Source organism: Hydractinia symbiolongicarpus, chromosome 15 (genome assembly GCF_029227915.1).
Source record: "Hydractinia symbiolongicarpus strain clone_291-10 chromosome 15, HSymV2.1, whole genome shotgun sequence".
In the NCBI taxonomy this organism is placed as follows: Eukaryota; Metazoa; Cnidaria; class Hydrozoa; order Anthoathecata; family Hydractiniidae; genus Hydractinia; species Hydractinia symbiolongicarpus.
Window position 1 is genome coordinate 2,729,898 of NC_079889.1, and position 17,517 is coordinate 2,747,414.

General features: G+C 34.3%; 2 protein-coding genes across 2 annotated transcripts; both read left to right on the forward strand.

Annotated features, from left to right (window-relative positions):
* The first annotated feature begins 382 nt into the window (after nt 1-382).
* Nucleotides 383-8,378, forward strand: LOC130628868 (uncharacterized). The gene is made up of 6 exons (XM_057441899.1): nt 383-632; nt 3,934-4,277; nt 4,737-5,079; nt 5,468-5,562; nt 6,310-6,423; nt 7,791-8,378. The coding sequence occupies exons 1-6, from the start codon at nt 479-481 to the stop codon at nt 8,022-8,024; spliced, it is 1,284 nt and encodes a 427-aa protein (XP_057297882.1). The 5' UTR covers nt 383-478; the 3' UTR covers nt 8,025-8,378.
* Nucleotides 8,379-13,677: 5,299 nt separating this feature from the next.
* Nucleotides 13,678-16,707, forward strand: LOC130629040 (uncharacterized). The gene is made up of 2 exons (XM_057442134.1): nt 13,678-14,057; nt 16,226-16,707. The coding sequence occupies exons 1-2, from the start codon at nt 13,901-13,903 to the stop codon at nt 16,558-16,560; spliced, it is 492 nt and encodes a 163-aa protein (XP_057298117.1). The 5' UTR covers nt 13,678-13,900; the 3' UTR covers nt 16,561-16,707.
* The last annotated feature ends 810 nt before the right edge of the window (nt 16,708-17,517 follow it).

Genomic DNA, 17,517 nt, shown 5'->3' on the forward strand with positions numbered 1-17,517 from the left:
TACTTTTTTTGGATATGTCTTTCATTTTTTAAAACATTAACTTTAAAGCTACTTTTTTGGCATATTTTCAATAAAATTTTAAGAGCTTTGAGAAATTGTAAACGTGACAACATCTTTGTTTGTTTTTGAATTTTTTGAGTGAAAATTGAGCGAACTTTTTTCACATTCTGTATTACGCGAGTTAAAATGTTTTACATATATCAGTTAATAGAAATTTTTAGGCCTGTCTTTACTGAGAAAATCTTGCAAAATAAATTCTTAAACAATTTTAACATTGTTATTTATATATACTATTATACAAGACTACCAGTTCGCCTCAAATTTCGCATTAAATGAGGTGCAGCTTGTCACCTAATTTTTCAAGCAATACACGATACCATTTTTTTTCAATTTATTTTATTTAGAGTACATGTAATGTATCATATCAGACGAAATATTTGAACTAACTTTTAAATCCACAAATACTTGGTAAATTGTTATGGGCTGTGCACAAAGTAATAATAATGATGTAAGAAGAGAAAGTTTGTATGAGCGGAGAAACACATTGGTTGTGAAACCACATGTTAATGTTAAAGTTGGTGGTGGGATACGCTTTGAAGACATTAATGGCACTAAAATTATTTTTATATTTGGTAAGCTCACATTTTTTTTACAAATTCGAAATTTTATTTAGGAACTACAAAATACCACCAGTATGTGATACACACCATTCACACACTTTTTAGACAACTGTGGAAACGAGCACTTTTAATTCATCGATTTCTTGTGAAATGCTGCATTTAACAGTGACTGTATCTGCTATATGTTCAAATTTTTATGTGAAATTTTAAGAATATTATTATGTGAAAAAGAGTTGGCTACTTTTTTTTATGCATATTTGTCAACCAGGTTGGGTTAGACTACATAAGTTGCTAGTTACACAGTCCAGAAAAGAGAAAAGAGAAATAAAGTTTTTTTAGCAATTTATGTAGATGTAAACTATTGTAGTTGTTTTAGTTGAAAAACTAACTAAATCTTCCAGAACTGCATTAATGAAGTGAAATATTGTTTTCCCAGTTATATAAATTCACATGCACTGTAATGTGACGCATGAGTCACTGGTCCAACAGTTGCAAAAAAAATTATCTATAAAATGACAGAGATACTAACAGGCCTGTAAAGAAGCACTAGTGTGATAAATTGCCTGCCACAAACTTAATAAAAATTACAAAAAAAATACATAAAAGTTCAGTAATAAAATTCCTTCGCCCCAGCACACCACAAAGAGGTTGCTGTTTTGCAGTGGTGAAGAAATGTGGTACAAGCTCCCGCAATCTTCACAACTGGAAATATCAGCTCAGATATCAAAAACTTGTAAGTTGAGTCATTGTCACTGTACTTTCTTCTAAAATGACGAGAAAGTGTCCTTTTAAAGCTCATAATATTGCTGTACTTTTTTCTAAAAATGGAGAGAAAAGATCAAAATGCCATAAAAAATAAAGCAATCCAAACTACTATATTTAATCAAAAAAAGTTTTAAAGGTAGTTAAAAATAAAATTTCAATAGCTTCCTTGATTGTTAGCACTTTTAAACATTAGCATGCAAGTTACATGTGATAAAAAATTTAATTTTATCATCTTTACGCAAGGTTGAACTTTGTATTTTCACTTGCTGCGGATTTTGCAATAATAAAAAACGTAAAACAATGAAGATAAAATTGTTGCACCATTTTTAAAATAGTGAGTTTTGATCTGCAAATTTTATGTTTAGCAGGTAAAATTTAAGGTGTAAAAAAAAGAAAAAAAAAGACTTGCGAATAACCACGTGATCTGTTAATTTAAATGCTGGAGTAGATAAACTGTGTTATCCTTCAACAAAATTTTGTCCTAAACTAAAATTTGGGGACAGACAACCATGATGATTTCACACTTGATTGCATAATCTCTTATAATAATACGGAGACTGTTTCTGTTTGTAACAGGCAAAGTGGATATTGTCATTTTCCTTTGATGTCGTCGAAAAACTTATGTCTAATATGTTACATTTTCTGACTTTACGGCGCGATGTCAATAACACTACTTTAACATCAATATCCTATATTAAATTAATGAAGCCATTACAGTGACCTAAGTCTTACAGGCCAAATAACTTGAAAACGAGGTGGTGACGTCAATGATTTTTCACGGCGTAGGTAACTAGGGAGCACCTAGGACCAATTTGGGTAATTTTCCAAAACCCGGGTCTGCAAATCCGTTTCTGAATGAACGGGTTGATGACGTCATCAAAAAACCTTCAAATCCTAATATCTCCGCAACTGTTTGTCAAAAGTACATGATCCTATACATTTTCTTGATCTGCGTTTAAAGATCTATATGATGAAGGCAACGGGTATACAAATTTCTAAAATAATTATACTTTTTGTGATTTGGAGTTCTTTGCTGACGTCAGCAAAAATTTAAAACCCTTAATCTCCTTATGCGTTCGTTGAAACATATGATTCTTTACATTATTTTGATCAGCGTGTTAATCTCTACGCATTATAGACAACAGATGAACTAAATTTTGACAATTTCAAAATAACCTATATTTTCCATTGTCCTTCTGGCTAAGTGGATTTTTCCATGGCCCTTATCAACTAGTGATAAAATAATAAAAATTTGTAAAACTTGAACTGTATTAATCTTCAAATATTGCCTGAGACCTAACAATCAACAAGCTTGTGAGTTTATCACATATCAAAATGGAATGGTGAAACATGTTTCATCAATATGTGGAAAAGTGGAAGAAAGAGTGTTCTAAATGATGTGTTACCAATAGTGTTGCATAATAAACAAGATATGCTCTCTTAAAAATGCAAAAGATTTGAGGTGCTAATTAAGGGAAATAGGATATTTAGGAGATTTCTAGGCAAAGATAAGAATTAATTTTTATTTCACTCAAAACCATCATGCTGTTATGCATCTCAACGCTGCAGTTATCAACCTGTTAAATCGATCCAGATATAAATTTTCCACCCTTCAAATTTGGTCTTGTTTTAACTATTATTTCACTGTATGAAAGTATGCATCAAGAAATATCTTTTTAGTTAAGCGTTATTTCATTATGGGGTTTGTTGAAACCCTCGAAAATTAATAAATAGTGTTTCATGTCAGCAACATATCATTATCATTCTCGGCTTAACGTCCGTTTTCCATGCTAGCATGGGTTAGACGGGGTATATTAACGACCCTCTTCCAATCTGATCTAGACTGTGTTAGATCTAAACTTCCTCTGTATCAAGTCTGTCCTTAAAACCTCCTGCCCAGTCTTTCTTGGTCTGCCTCTATCAAGTCTCTACACTATCCCCCTCCATTCTTTCCAATTGCTCCAGCCAAATCAATCTTCCTATCTGGATAACATCTTTAATTCTACAGATACTTAGTCTGCTTCTTAGTTCATCTGAACTCTTTCTGTCTCTTAGAATGGCGTTACACATCCACCTAACCATTCTCATATCATTCCTTTCTAAACGGTCAAGATCTTCCTGTTTCACTGCCCATGTCTCACTACCGTACAACATAACACTTCTTACACAGGCCTCATACAACCTACCTTTTAACTCAATTGACAAGACTCTGCTAATCAACAAGTGGACTAATATAAACATGTGCAAAGTAATGTATTTCAAGAAAAAATGTTTTTTATTATTATTATTTAATTTAAGTTCAACTACTATCAAATTTATAGGTATATAAATAATTTTAAAACAAATTTTTGTATGATTGGCTAACCGAGTCATGTCCACCAATTTAAATGAACAGTCAAAATTATTTTACCACCTATAAAAAAAATATCTTTACGGGGATAAAAATTTCTCGTTTGCTGAGCAGTTAAAAATATTGTGTTCTTAATCAGCTCTCTAGAAGTAGGTGTTAAAAGTTATGGCTTTTTTACCCTACTTTTTGTTCTTTTAGGGGGACCTGGTTCAGGTAAGGGTACAATAGTCAACAATCTTGTGGATATGTACAACTTTCATTTTGTTTGTGGAGAAGATTTAATCCTGGAAAAACTTATTGAAAAACTGTTGCCTGACTGTGAGGAGGCTGGTACTGGAACAACAAAATTGTTATCAAAAAAGATGGAAGAGGACCCTTCTCAACTCACCCTACATTGGGTGTTAGAACTTATTGAAGAAGAAATCGAAAAGCATAAAGGCGACACTATTCTTGTTGACATTGTTCCAAATCTTAAGTTTTTACTTAAAGTGCCAACATTTGTAAAAAACTGTGAAGAAGAAATGGAACAATTTGAAAACAAGGTTGGTATTTTTTAATTCTATATTTCAATCAACAGATTTAGAAAGTTTGCTGTCACCCTTACCCTGCACTTCCTATGACACTATGACGGTCCCTGCAGTGTGACATGCACCCTGCAGTGTGACACGCTCCCTGCAGTGTGCCATGCTCCCTGGAGTGTGACATGCTCGCTGCATTGTGACATGCTCCCTGTAGTGTGACATGAACCCTGCAGTGTGACATACGCCCTGCAGTGTGACACGCTCCTTGCAGTGTGACATGCGTCCTGCAGTGTGACTAGCTTTCTGCTATGTGACACTCACTCTGCATTGTTGCACACTCCCTGCCCTGTGACATACTCCTTCCTTTACCCAAACGTCTCAGAGAACCCTGTTTCCCCTTCGTATAACTCTTGTTCTTTCTACTCTGTAATTGTATTATTTGTTTTTCTTTTGAGACTGATGTGTTTTTTTTTCATGAAGCATCCAGTTGCATTTGCTATCAACTTGTTACTTGATCAAGACCATTTAATATCAAATATTAATCAGACACATGCATGTACGAAAGCACCGTCATCTGGCCAAACAGAAAACAAGGGAAGCTCTGATGAAATGGACACATCTAGAACACAACGTAGATATAATATGTACAATAATTCTGTTAAAGAATTTTTGAGTTATTTTGAGAATGATGATAGACTGTTGACTGTTGACACATCATGTGGAAAAATTGACGTTGTGTGGGATAGTGTACGGGATTATGTTGTTGACAGTGATATTGCAGTACCAGTAATGGGCCTCGACCAAGTTGTTTTGTTTAAAACAAGTAAGTGGATATTATGTTACACAATTTAGACTCCCCGTTAGTTACTAAAGGAACAAAATGTGACAACAACAGTCTACCTAAAAAAGGGTTTTTTGCCTTTTTAATTAAAATTCTAATAGTAAAGTTTTTTAAAAATCTTAAGCATAACATGGATGGTTTTCCAGCTAAGTAGCTTAAGGCGTGGCTTAACAGACCAGCTTCATTCTCATTTGGACAGTTAAAGTTAAATGTTTTCTAGAATGGTTTTTCATGTTGCAAATCAACAGAAACATTTCTTTTTCCAATGTTTACTCTAAAAGGTTTATATTCAATTCACATATCTTTATGCTACAAATTTGTCTCTGTAAATCATAATGTATATTAAGTACAATCTGCTATTATTTATTAGGTGAAAGCGACTTTAGTGACGTTGATAGAGAGAGGTATCCAATGTTAGACGTGAACATTAAAACGCTTGTTTCTGATTCAGCAACTGCTACCCCTGTGAGTATAAAGCTGGTTTTTGGTAGAAAACAATCAATAAGCGAAAGAAATTTTTATCTGCTCAAAGTTAATTCATTCCAGGAAGGTGCATTAAAATTTGCACGTTGTTTGCTTTGAAATACCGAATAATTATCCCCTACTCCGAATGTTAACTGTTTGCTTTTTCCACCGCTCTCCTTTTTTATATATTTGTTTTTGAAACGCACTAATTATTTAACTCATTTATAATGTCACTCCTATTTACTTTCCCGTAATCAAATTGAAACAGTATATATGAACACAAGTAGTCTGAAGGAAAGAATTAATAACATTGTTGCGTTGTAATGACATCAGTTACCTAAAAAAAAAGACTTCGATGAAGTATTCATGTTTTCGATTTTTCAACCCCTCCTTTTCCACACCCCGTCTGTTCAAAATTTATACGATAATGTAGTTGGAAATATATATTAAAAAATAATGACTCAGAATATAGATACTACAGTAATAAGAAGTTAAATTGTTGAAATTGGTGAATTTCTTGAAGGGTTTTCTACCAGAGGATGATGTTAATTCATCCTCTTGAAAATTTTGTCTGTTATTATGAAGAGTAGATCAGGTGTAGATAGACCCGTCTGTCACTTTTGTCAATATTGCAAGCGCTAAATTGTGCTCCTGGCGATTTTTTAATTTTTATTTCACGCATGCAGTCTGGTTTCACATAGGGCAGCCATCATTTTGACAACTGTGTACCATGTAGGTTTTTTTTAGGAAGCACTACTTCACAAACTGGTAGCACATTTACGAGTCAACGCCATCGAATCCAAAACTTTTGTTGTGGATATTACAGGCACTTCTCTTTGTTTAGTAGATAAATTTAGAGAGGTATGGATGTTTAATTGAATATCTCCACAGTCTCTTTTTTTTATTCTTTTTTTCCTGCTTTACTTTCACCCACTTATCAATTCATTAAGAGAGGTATGCAGTGAACACTTTACGAATTTCCGGTAAAGCGAACATCTGGATTTAACAGACCAAATTCTCCCCTCCTCCTATTATATCATTTTGGAGGGGAGAATCTCCTACGTAAAGGTTAAACGTGCTAAAATATCTCAGTTATAATAGTCCACTTTTTGTGTGACGTAACGTTTTGACAAGTAAAAAACGTCCAATTCATTTAAGAAATGAAATATTTCCTTAAAATTGGTGATATTTATTTGAAAAAAAGAGGATCTCTTATTAATCTCTTAGTCGTATTTTGTCCGTGTGTCCGCGAAAGCTGCTTCTTGTAACGGAAACACGAAATTTTTAAAATGCGCACCAATACCAAATGCAATATATTTTTGTCCACTTTGTTGCGACGGGTAAATTTAAAGGACGGGCGACCCCGTGGATTTTTCCACGGAATAACGACTAGTCTCTATAATAATAGCCGTATTTTGTCTGTGTGTTCAAAAGGGTTACCGCGTCCTGTTACGGAAGCATGAAATGTGATATATAAAGACCGGGCGACCTCGTGGATTTTTCCACGGGTTACGACTAGTCTCTATTATAGTAGACGTATTTTGTTTGTGTGTTCAAAAGGGTTACCGCGTCCTGTTACGGAAACACTAAATGTGATATAAATAGGACGGGCGACCTCGTGGATTTTTCCACGGGTTACGACTAGTCTCTATAATAATAGCCGTATTTTGTCTGTGTGTTCGAAAGGGTTACCGCGTCCACGGAAGCATGAAATGTGATATATAAAGACCGGGCGACCTCGTGGATTTTTTCACGGGTTACGACTAGTCTCTATTATAGTAGACGTATTTTGTCTGTGTGTTCAAAAGTCTTACCGCGTCCTGTTACGGAAACACGAAATGTGATATATAAAGGACGGGCGACCCCGTAAATCTTTCCACGGGTTGACGACTAGTGTAGTACAATATATAATTTCTTTTGGATTTCGTGCTTCTAAAAAATCTGTATTGATTTTAATAATAGTCATTTTACACTTGTTTACAAGAAAACCTTGGAAAGTTATACTGTAATGAGAAGCCTTGAAGTAATGAAAATCTGAAATACGACCTGTTTCAGCCTGATAAGAGCCCTACGTGTAAATCTTAAGAATTTGCACTCGGGCATGTGCATTCTCATTTCCCTGCAGTGTTTGTTATATTTAGAGCAAACAGTATACACTTGCTTCCAAGAAAGTGTTTTTCGCTTGTGTTACCGATCGTGTTTCATGTTTACTTCTGCTTACGTTTCAGACAAAACAACCACGGTTAATGTTTTTGGAGTTAGAAATGGGTCAATTAGATTTCTTTATCCACGGTTTGCGAAGGAGAACGGAGAGAAAGAAATCGTTATTTCGAAAGCAAGCGCAATACTTTCGCTCGATAACCACGTCAGAGAACGACGCTTTAATTTTCCCGCAACACACCGACGTGGAGCTGTGCCATCGAATTGGTGAAGAATTCATTATCGCTAAAAGTGTGGCTTAAGTCTTTTTTCGTTCGGTAACAGTATCTATAAGTTAAAAAGTGAAGTTTTATCAAGTATTTTTAGTTAAAATAGCCATCCTGATCTCTTGACTTGCGCATTTTTACTCAAACCTATACTTGGTAAGACTTTCACCATTTACTGAATATTAGTTTGACTTGTAACAAGTTTCATGTTTTCGTTCATATTTTTAGAGTTGGTGATATATGTTTTTAAAAAACACGTTTTTGTATATTTGTGCATAAGTTTTACGAAAGGTTTTTTTGTCAAAAAAGAGATTCCATATTTATTTATTTAGTTGTATATATATAAATAAATTAAAGTTAAGGAAAAAACATTTTTAGAAACATCAACAATTCGTTATTATTCCTGCGGCTTTACTTGGTGGATTGTTTTTTATGGGTGGGCTGTTCGTGATCAAAATCCACAAGCTCATTGAACACGAGAGCAATGCCTAAAGGCCGAGCATGTGCAAGTTCACATGAGTTCGTGCAAGTTTACATGAGTTTGGAAATAAACGATACTTAAATGCTAAACATTTTGATGTTTAGGGTAGGGAGTGAAAACGCCGAATTAACTTTAGCATAAACCTTTAGAAATGTAAATACTACAACCGGTTACTCGACCACTATCTAAGTAGAACTTTTCAGCCTACCTGTTGCAGAGGACTCGTCAACTGATGCTGCTTCTCCATTTTGAGAAAGATCTTAAAAATAGAAAATTAACCAAATATTCCCGTAATTGTTTGAGAAGTAGTTTTCCACGTTTTTCTCAAATATTCATGCTTTTCAATTTTTTTTACAACGGATCGCTTAAATTTAGGCTGCTGCGAACTTGTCAATGTTCACAACGAATTTAGGACTCGAATCTTAGGTTATTTCATTAAACCCAAAATTTTAAAAGGTAATGTTTGCAGACAATTTTCACTAAATGTCGGACCTTTTCGCGTAGTGGAGTGGATTGTTCTGTGCGCAGGTCCTCAACCGTTAACATATGAATAAAAAATTAACACGTTTCGCCAACAGAAAGCCTTTGCTTAACATATTCCGTAAAGCAACAATGAGATCTTGCTTCCACAGCGAAATAGACAATCAAGAACACAAAAAACACATTTTCGATCATTATTACAGTGAAACTATCATGTTATGTTGTTGTATACCGGTTACACAAAGAAGCGGGATTGAAATTATTTGAGATGCAAAATTACCTTACTTAAATCACCATTGTTGTAACGCATTTTTACAAGATTTTCCAATGCCAATTTCACTCCGCCCTTATTTGTCTTAAAGTTTTAAAGTTATCGCGATCAAAATCGTATGTGGAGACCTTTTACCTCTACTAAACTGCACAGCCGGTTAAAAACACTTCATTAAGGCCTAACCAGTTACAAAATGGTACTGTTATCTAATAAGTTCCTGTAAATAAAATATAAACCATAACTGAAATATTAAGTAGAAGAGTAATACAAAACAAAAGACTAGTTAAACATCAAATAGTAAGTAATTGGACCATAGAATGGGGGACAAAATTATACGAATTTACACATGAAAAGATAAAGAAATCAAAAAGATAGACAACATGACTCAATAAGCATATCACAGTAAAATTACTTCAACATTTTCTGGAAGTCTGATAGGGTGAGTCATTGAACACGAGAGCAATGCCTAAAGGCCGAGCATGTGCAAGTTCACATGAGTTCGTGCAAGTTTACATGAGTTTGGAAATAAACGATACTTAAATGCTAAACATTTTGATGTTTAGGGTAGGGAGTGAAAACGCCGAATTAACTTTAGCATAAACCTTTAGAAATGTAAATACTACAACCGGTTTCTCGACCACTATCTAAGTAGAACTTTTCAGCCTACCTGTTGCAGAGGACTCGTCAACTGATGCTGCTTCTCCATTTTGAGAAAGATCTTAAAAATAGAAAATTATTCAAATATTCCCGTAATTGTCTGAGAAGTAGTTTTCCACGTTTTTCTCAAATATTCATGCTTTTCAATTTTTTTTACAACGGATCGCTTAAATTTAGGCTGCTGCAAACTTGTCAATGTTCACAGCGAATTTAGGACTCGAATCTTAGGTTATTTCATTAAAGCAACAATAAGATCTTGCGTCCACAGCGAAATAGACAATCAAGAACACAAAAAACACATTTTCGATTATCATTGCAGTGAAACTATCATGTTATGTTGTTGTATACCGGTTACACAAAGAAGCGGGATTGAAATTATTTGAGATGCAAAATCACCTTACTTCCATTGTTGTAACGCATTTTTGCAAGATTTTTCAATGCCAATTTCATCCCGCCCTTATTTGCCTTAAAGTTTTAAAGTTAACGCGATCAAAATCGTATGTGGAGACCTTTTACCTCTACTAAACTGCACAGCCGTTTAAAAAGCCCTCACAGTGCAACTAAAACAAACATGTATAAAGCGAACACTTCATTAAGGCCTAACCAGTTACAAAATGGTACTGTTGTCTAATAGGGTCCTGTAAATAAAATATAAACCATAACTGAAATATTAAGTAGAAGAGTAATACAAAACAAAAGACTAGTTGAACATCAAATAGTAAGTAATTGGACCATAGATTGGGGGATAAAATTATACGAATTTACACACGAACAATACGCATGAAAAGATAAAGAAATCAAAAAGATAGACAACATGACTCAATAAGCATATCACAGTAAAATTACTTCAACATTTTCTGGAAGTCTGATAAGGTGAGTGCTTCGCGTACAGCGATAGGAACTTCCTTGAATGCTTTCCCAGCACGAAAGAAGCATCCCAACGTACCAGCTTCCGGTCTAACACGTGGCAACCTCACCAATGTACCGTTGCTCTGTGTTCTTATATTATGACTTATTAAATCAAAATAACCCTCAAAATTTTCACAAGTTTCACTGTTCAGACATTTATAGGTGAAAATACATAAATTTCTATTTTGGCTCATTTCATAAGTTGGAAAATTCATTTCAGCATCAGAGTTTTTTACAATAACAGACTTCGCACGATTTTCCAACGACTTTACTTGAAATGTTCGGTTTCCAGCAAATTTTACTGTCTAGTCGCTAACTAAGAAGATCTCTTAGAAGATTGAGCGTTGAAGTTGTACAGGAGAGGAAAACGGTGCTGATCTATTTCTATTAATTTTCATGTTTAAGGTCACTAGTGCTGCCCTTATTAACTGATCTCTTTACTTCGCCGCCAGACATACAAAGAGACAAGGGGCTCCGGCTTTGAGATTGGTTAAAGCCGCAATTTTCTTCGCATCAGACAGACTTGTTTGGTGCCTAACGTCTCCTCGAAAATAAATCTCTTGTTGGTCATATACACGTACAAGGCCCACTGGTATAGAATATAAAGTTCTCGGGCTCAGGTACCATCAAGGGCACAGGGCCTTACATTTCACATATTCCAGTTTATTAAATTAAACTGGTTATGCTGTAGAGATCGACCTTCTTCTGAGAGACTAAATAAACAACTTTTTTATAAACACTAGCAAAGAAAGCAAAGTTTAAGAAGGAGAGCCATGAAATTGACATGACTATTCAATTTGGCGGTAATTTTAAACATACGACTGGAAGTTAAGTAGCAATATGAAAGATCATTTAATAACAAGAAACAGAAGTAGAAGGAAAGATTTAAATTTCGCAAAAAGGTGAGGTTTTAAATAAAGTAACTAAAATTATGTGACATATAATTTTTAGGACGATTTATTATTTTTTTGTTAGAATTATTTTCTTAATTCAGATTGATGAAAAGCACAAATCGAAAGCACAAAATACAACCACTAGCTACGATATTTTAACATGACATTTGAACAAACACAGACAGGCATGTAATATCTATTCTTATATATCCAATTGTTGTTACGTTTGTTACTGTAATTTTTTTGAAAATACCAGTATGGAAAATTTAAAGAAACTACTTAAGGAAAGAGTTTACACGGAATAGCCTTTTTTACAATAGACTTATAGTATTTGAAGCCCGAGATGAAGCGAACAAAAGTCGAATTGGATTAACTATACAAATTAAGTGCTTCGTTTGAAAAATTAGGAAATTGAGTATGCTGTCATTAGGAAAATAAGCTCCCTTGGATCTAACCAAATAATGTAACTAAGTTCATGTGAAACATTACAGGAAAATCTTGACATGTTCGTAGTTCTCAACTGCTTGTGGTTACAATCTTTAAAAAATCGGCTTTTCTTTAGAAATACAACTCAGGTTGAAGTTGTAAAGAAAAGCATTTAATAGCTTTGCTTCCTCGTTGTAACGAAAATGAAGCACGTCTCTTTTTTTACCTCTAACCAGCACCATATTTAGAGTAAAAAGTTATGGAAAAAAAAAGTTGTGATGGTAGATGGTAAAATGGTAGAACAAGGAGGTAGAGGTAGCTTTATTGCTACCTCCTTGGGTAGAATTAAACGTCACGAAATTAGTGTTTCAATCAATAAAATACATATTATGGTACTATAGCGGCGCAAAATTTTCAAAAAAGACGGGGTTAATTTGTCATTGGATGAACACCATGTCAGCATTAGTTTTATCTTGGACGATTTGCGAGATTAATTTAGTAAGTTTTTAACAAATATTGAAAGGATAAAGCGTAAGAAGCATAAAAGCGCAAAACCAGTTCAGCACAAATTTGTTCCATGCGATGAAAAAATTTATTACACTTTTATTGAAAATTCTTGCAAGATTCTACTCGCACTACTATGAGGTGGACTATATTATATACGTATATATTAGGTACATATTAGGTATATTTTAGGTATATATTAGGTACATATTAGGTATATATTAGGTATATATTAGGTATATATTAGGTATGTATTAGGTATATATTTGATAAAAAATGTAGCAATTCCGCAGGCAGGATTATTGGACAGGCAAGATATATTTTTAATTTATGCTTAGAAAGCAGGATCACTAGAGAGGCGGAAATATCGGAGAAGCGGGAAAACTATAATAAATACAAAAAACAAAGAGGCCTGGTATCGAGAGTGATTACTCCAATTTTAAAAACTCAAAAACATTACAATAATTAACATTAGGCCCCCTCCCCTGCAGTGTTTTCATAAAACACTGCAGCGTTTTCATAAAACACTTGAAAAAATGTGAGAAATGTCGATACAGCTGGAATACACTGAAAAAAAGCATATGTTAACTGTTGACCTAACTTAAACCGGATTTTAAGCAGGTTGTAGCTTATATAAGTGCTACACCGCAGGAATATACCACAATCATTAAAGAAGAAATAATATTACTAAATTAATTTCCGCCAAGTTATTTAATTTATTATTTCCATTATGAATTGGAATTTCCTAGTTTGTGGATTTCCCACAAAATAGATATACGGCATTAGTTGACCAAAATGTCCCACTCATGCAGAAACAGAGGACTGGTGACTAAAATTAAAAAACACTAGTCTGGCCTTCTAACATTCACTTACTAGGCAGCAACACATATCACGACGTATGAAGATCTTGGAATTTGCTGAAATTGGAACTCTTTACGACTGCAAGCTAAGAACATAATTATGTTGTGGCCACTGTTATGGGAGCGTTGACAGCTCCAAAATTCTGTGTCTTGTTTCCAACTGTTTGTAGCCGCGAGCTATAAAATTTAAAATCCTCTGTGTTAACAGTTTAGCTAAAATTGTATAAAGCCTTATGGAAAACACACAGCATCATACAATTAACTACGTGTTATTGCATGAATGTTTCGAATTAGACAAGTAATAACACTGCGTGCACTCGAAATTGAAATAAGCACGGCCTCCATGTGACTTATGTAGTAGGTCCCGTTCAGCTCAAGTCGTCGAAGTTAACACAAAATTCAGAAATTGCAGTTACAAGGAACCTCTAACGATGAAGTTTTTTATCAACGCCATTATCTTCTTGCAATGGTTAAACAATGTTTATGGATGGTGGGGCTGTTTTAAAGTTACCGGCATGCTAAAATGCGGACCAAAGTTATATCAGCCCGCGAGAGCACAGCTTTACGATGACGATACACTTACAAAAGGTATGTGCTTTCTCAATGTCTTTTAAGGCTAATAAAATGTAATTTCAGAATAATTTCGTATTAAACAAAATAAGCCGGGAAAAAATCTAGAATCTATCACGGAGCAAAGCTTAAAAAGGTGGAATGTTCTAAAAATGAGATTAAGTGTTAAAAAATCGATGTAGAATATGCCGGTTTCGGTGGACGTAAGAAAGTGTGCAAAATATGCTAGTAGCAACGTCTCTTTAATAATAGCCGTATTTTGTCTGTGTCCGCGAGAGCCACGTGCCGTAACGAAATTTTTAAAATGCGCACCAATACCAAATGCGATATATTTTTGTCCACCTTGTTGCAACGGATAAATTTAAAGGACGGGCGAACCCGTGGATTTTTCCACGGGCTAACGACTAGTCTCTTTAATAATAGCCGTTCTCTGTCTGTTTGTTTGTGCGCGAGAAAAACGTCGTGTTACGGAAACGCATGAGGCAGTATAAAATGGGCGGCAAAACCATGGATTTATTCACTTGTGCTCGACTAGTCTATATTAACTCTACGCGTTTTCTGTCCCACTGGCTGATGTCGTGTTAACCACACACGAATTCTTTAAGGGTAAAATATAGAACATGATATAGTCTTGCTGACTTTGTTGAAACTTAAAAAAGTTATTGCATTGGTTAACGACGTTCGGAGAAGGTCCTTTATGAGTTTATGAGCTGTATAAACAAACGAAGCAATTTTTGGCTACAAACAAAATCATAGTGCAGGAGCTAGCTATAGCTTGCTAAGGTTTTCGTTTAGTTTGGGATATGTGCTTTCTCCTATACAACATTTTTGTGTTATCTTTACAAATTTGATTTTAAGCTCCATATTGGGTTTGGTTTTTCTTCCTCCAAGCTAATTAAAAAGTAATAGTAGCAGACATAGGCATTTGCAGAAAACTTTTGCAAAGTACATGAAAAAATATTTCCGCAATGAAGTTTCGACTGTTTTTAGAAGTTGCGATAAAGTTATTTTTTATAAGCACAATAAACTTAAAATAATTCACTGGCTGTATGTACTAAACGCTTATCCCGGTGTGGCACTTTATTATTTTTGAACTTCCACGTGGGCATACTCTACAAAATAAGATATGACAGTTGACTGGTTTTTGCTAAGATAGATAGGTACCAACATCCCGTGTTACTATTATTGTTTATTTTATCTGATTTTTTTTTGTAAAAGACATCATACCTGCAAAGGTTTATGGCAACATCGTTGAAAGCACTTCACTGGGTGTGCAATAAACTGTGTGTTTTTACAATAAACTGAACTGAAGATTCAAATTTGAAATTTCCTAAGAGCTTATTCCGCAAATTGAAATGTTTTTCTTGTACAAGGCTACAACAGTACTTTATGTATATTATTTTTTTGTGGCCGTAGAAAAATGCACTGGTTTACCCGTTCTTTTCATACTGCATTGCGTTCTTCCCGCTACTTGCAGTACCATTTTTTGTGACAGACAGAGGTATACGGGCATTATAACATGGACTAGTCGATGGGCTGTGGATAAATTCACGGAGTCGCCCGTCCTTTATTTACTGGAATTCGTGTGTTTCGCTACCTGTGGTACCATTTTACGCAGAAACAGACAGACGACAGCTATTATTAGAGTAACTAGCCGTAATCCCGTGGAAAAATCCACGGGGTCACCCGTCCTTTATATATCGCATTTCGTGTTTCCGCCACAGGACTTGCCTATCACGGACAGACAGACAAAATACGGCTATTATTATATAGATTTATTGATTGACATATTTTTATTCAAATTGCTGTTGTGTGGTGAAGTATACTTATATTAGGCGCTCCTCCCGGTATGAGGAATGATGTAGTTAACCGCTTAACCTGAATTTCAACACCGGATTACCCAGCTAGTCTGTTACGTTACTACCCAATTTTATCTATTTAAAATGGCTACGTGTTCCCCAAAGAGTAAATAATTTGCTGACAGGCGTGTGGATATTTTGCGTTGAAAGTGTGAATGTTTAGTTAACTGAGATCAGTTTATTCAGATTTCTATATTCCAATTTAAGCATTCCTATGGGTGGAATTGTGCGGGATAATCTTCTATAATTTGTACGAACATTGCAATCTTTTTAATTCATTTTTTAGTTTCTTCTTTTTTATTTTCTGTATGATGTTCTTCGTTTTAGATGACAACATGATCGTGGAATTCGGTTACGGGAGCAACGGTTTTGGTCCCAATCGATTCATTACACATAACTCTGCGCTTATTTTAGAGGGTTGTGCTGAAGATTTTGGCACTGTGCCAGATCCTCATTTGCGAATTTCTAATTACCAATGTTACGGAAAAACAGTGGAATTCAAAGTTAAAGTAAATGAAAAGAAATGCCGGTATTCTAGAGGACCTCTTCAAAAGAATAATGGAGGTTTTGTTAAAACTGTGCACCAATTCGAGTGTTACGGTGTAGAAATTGATTTGGAAACAGAGAAGGTCGAACAGCAAGTTAAAAGATTATCACATTAAAAATTAGTTCTTCATGTAATTTTCACTATTGTGCGAATCAGGAAGTTATGAATTAATTTAATAAAGTTTAAAGTACTCGGTTCACTTCTAGTGTTTTAGTTCTTTGAATAAAAGATAACACATATATTGTCACTTATATTTGTCATCCACCAACATCGTGACATACTTTGCGGTCGATTTCACTATTGTGCGAATCAGGAAGTTATGAATTAATTTAATAAAGTTTAAAGTACTCGGTTCACTTCTAGTGTTTTAGTTCTTTGAATAAAAGATAACACATATATTGTCACTTATATTTGTCATCCACCAACATCGTGACATACTTTGCGGTCGACTTCACTATACCTTAAATGATTTTTAATAATTCAAATAGTTAAAGCATTTTAAATTGCTGAAACTCAAAGTTGAAATATGTGTGTGTAAAGAGCCTTTTAACTCAGCTGTAAAATTCATTGAAATACTTTTATTCACGAAAGAAAATAAACTCAGAATTACTGATATAACCTGTTTTAGCACTTTTCAAAAATTACAATTAATTCAACGTTTTGAAAATAGAAACGCTGTTATAACACAAGAATTTCTAATTTTTTATGTAATCCTTACATTTAACTTTTCGCCACAGCACGTCATGCATCCATTTTTCTTTCAGTTTCCTTATTCGTATGATAAAAGTACTATTTTTTAAGACATATTCAAGATTTTAGAAGCAGTTCTTATTTTAGTAAATGGGCTACCTGAGTACAATCGGAACCTCCTCATAACTGGTTGAAAGAAAGTAACAACTTAAAAAGTTTACTTTTAATTTTTTGTGTTTAACACGATCCGATTTCTAATTTACGATGGCCCTGAAGGGTCATACACTTCTCACCAAATTTTTTTACTTCCCGATTTTTTTTTTACTTCCCGCTACTTTTTTTTTACTTCCCGCTACTTTTTTTTCACTTCCCGCTACTTTTT

Coding starts and splice junctions, on each gene's coding strand:
- LOC130629040 (XM_057442134.1), top strand. CDS start 13,901: ATGAAGTTTTTTATCAACGCCATTATCTTCTTGCAATGGTTAAACAAT. Junction 14,058..16,225: donor TGACGATACACTTACAAAAG/GTATGTGCTTTC, acceptor TCTTCGTTTTAG/ATGACAACATGATCGTGGAA.
- LOC130628868 (XM_057441899.1), top strand. CDS start 479: ATGGGCTGTGCACAAAGTAATAATAATGATGTAAGAAGAGAAAGTTTG. Junction 5,080..5,467: donor AGTTGTTTTGTTTAAAACAA/GTAAGTGGATAT, acceptor ATTATTTATTAG/GTGAAAGCGACTTTAGTGAC. Junction 5,563..6,309: donor ATTCAGCAACTGCTACCCCT/GTGAGTATAAAG, acceptor GGTTTTTTTTAG/GAAGCACTACTTCACAAACT.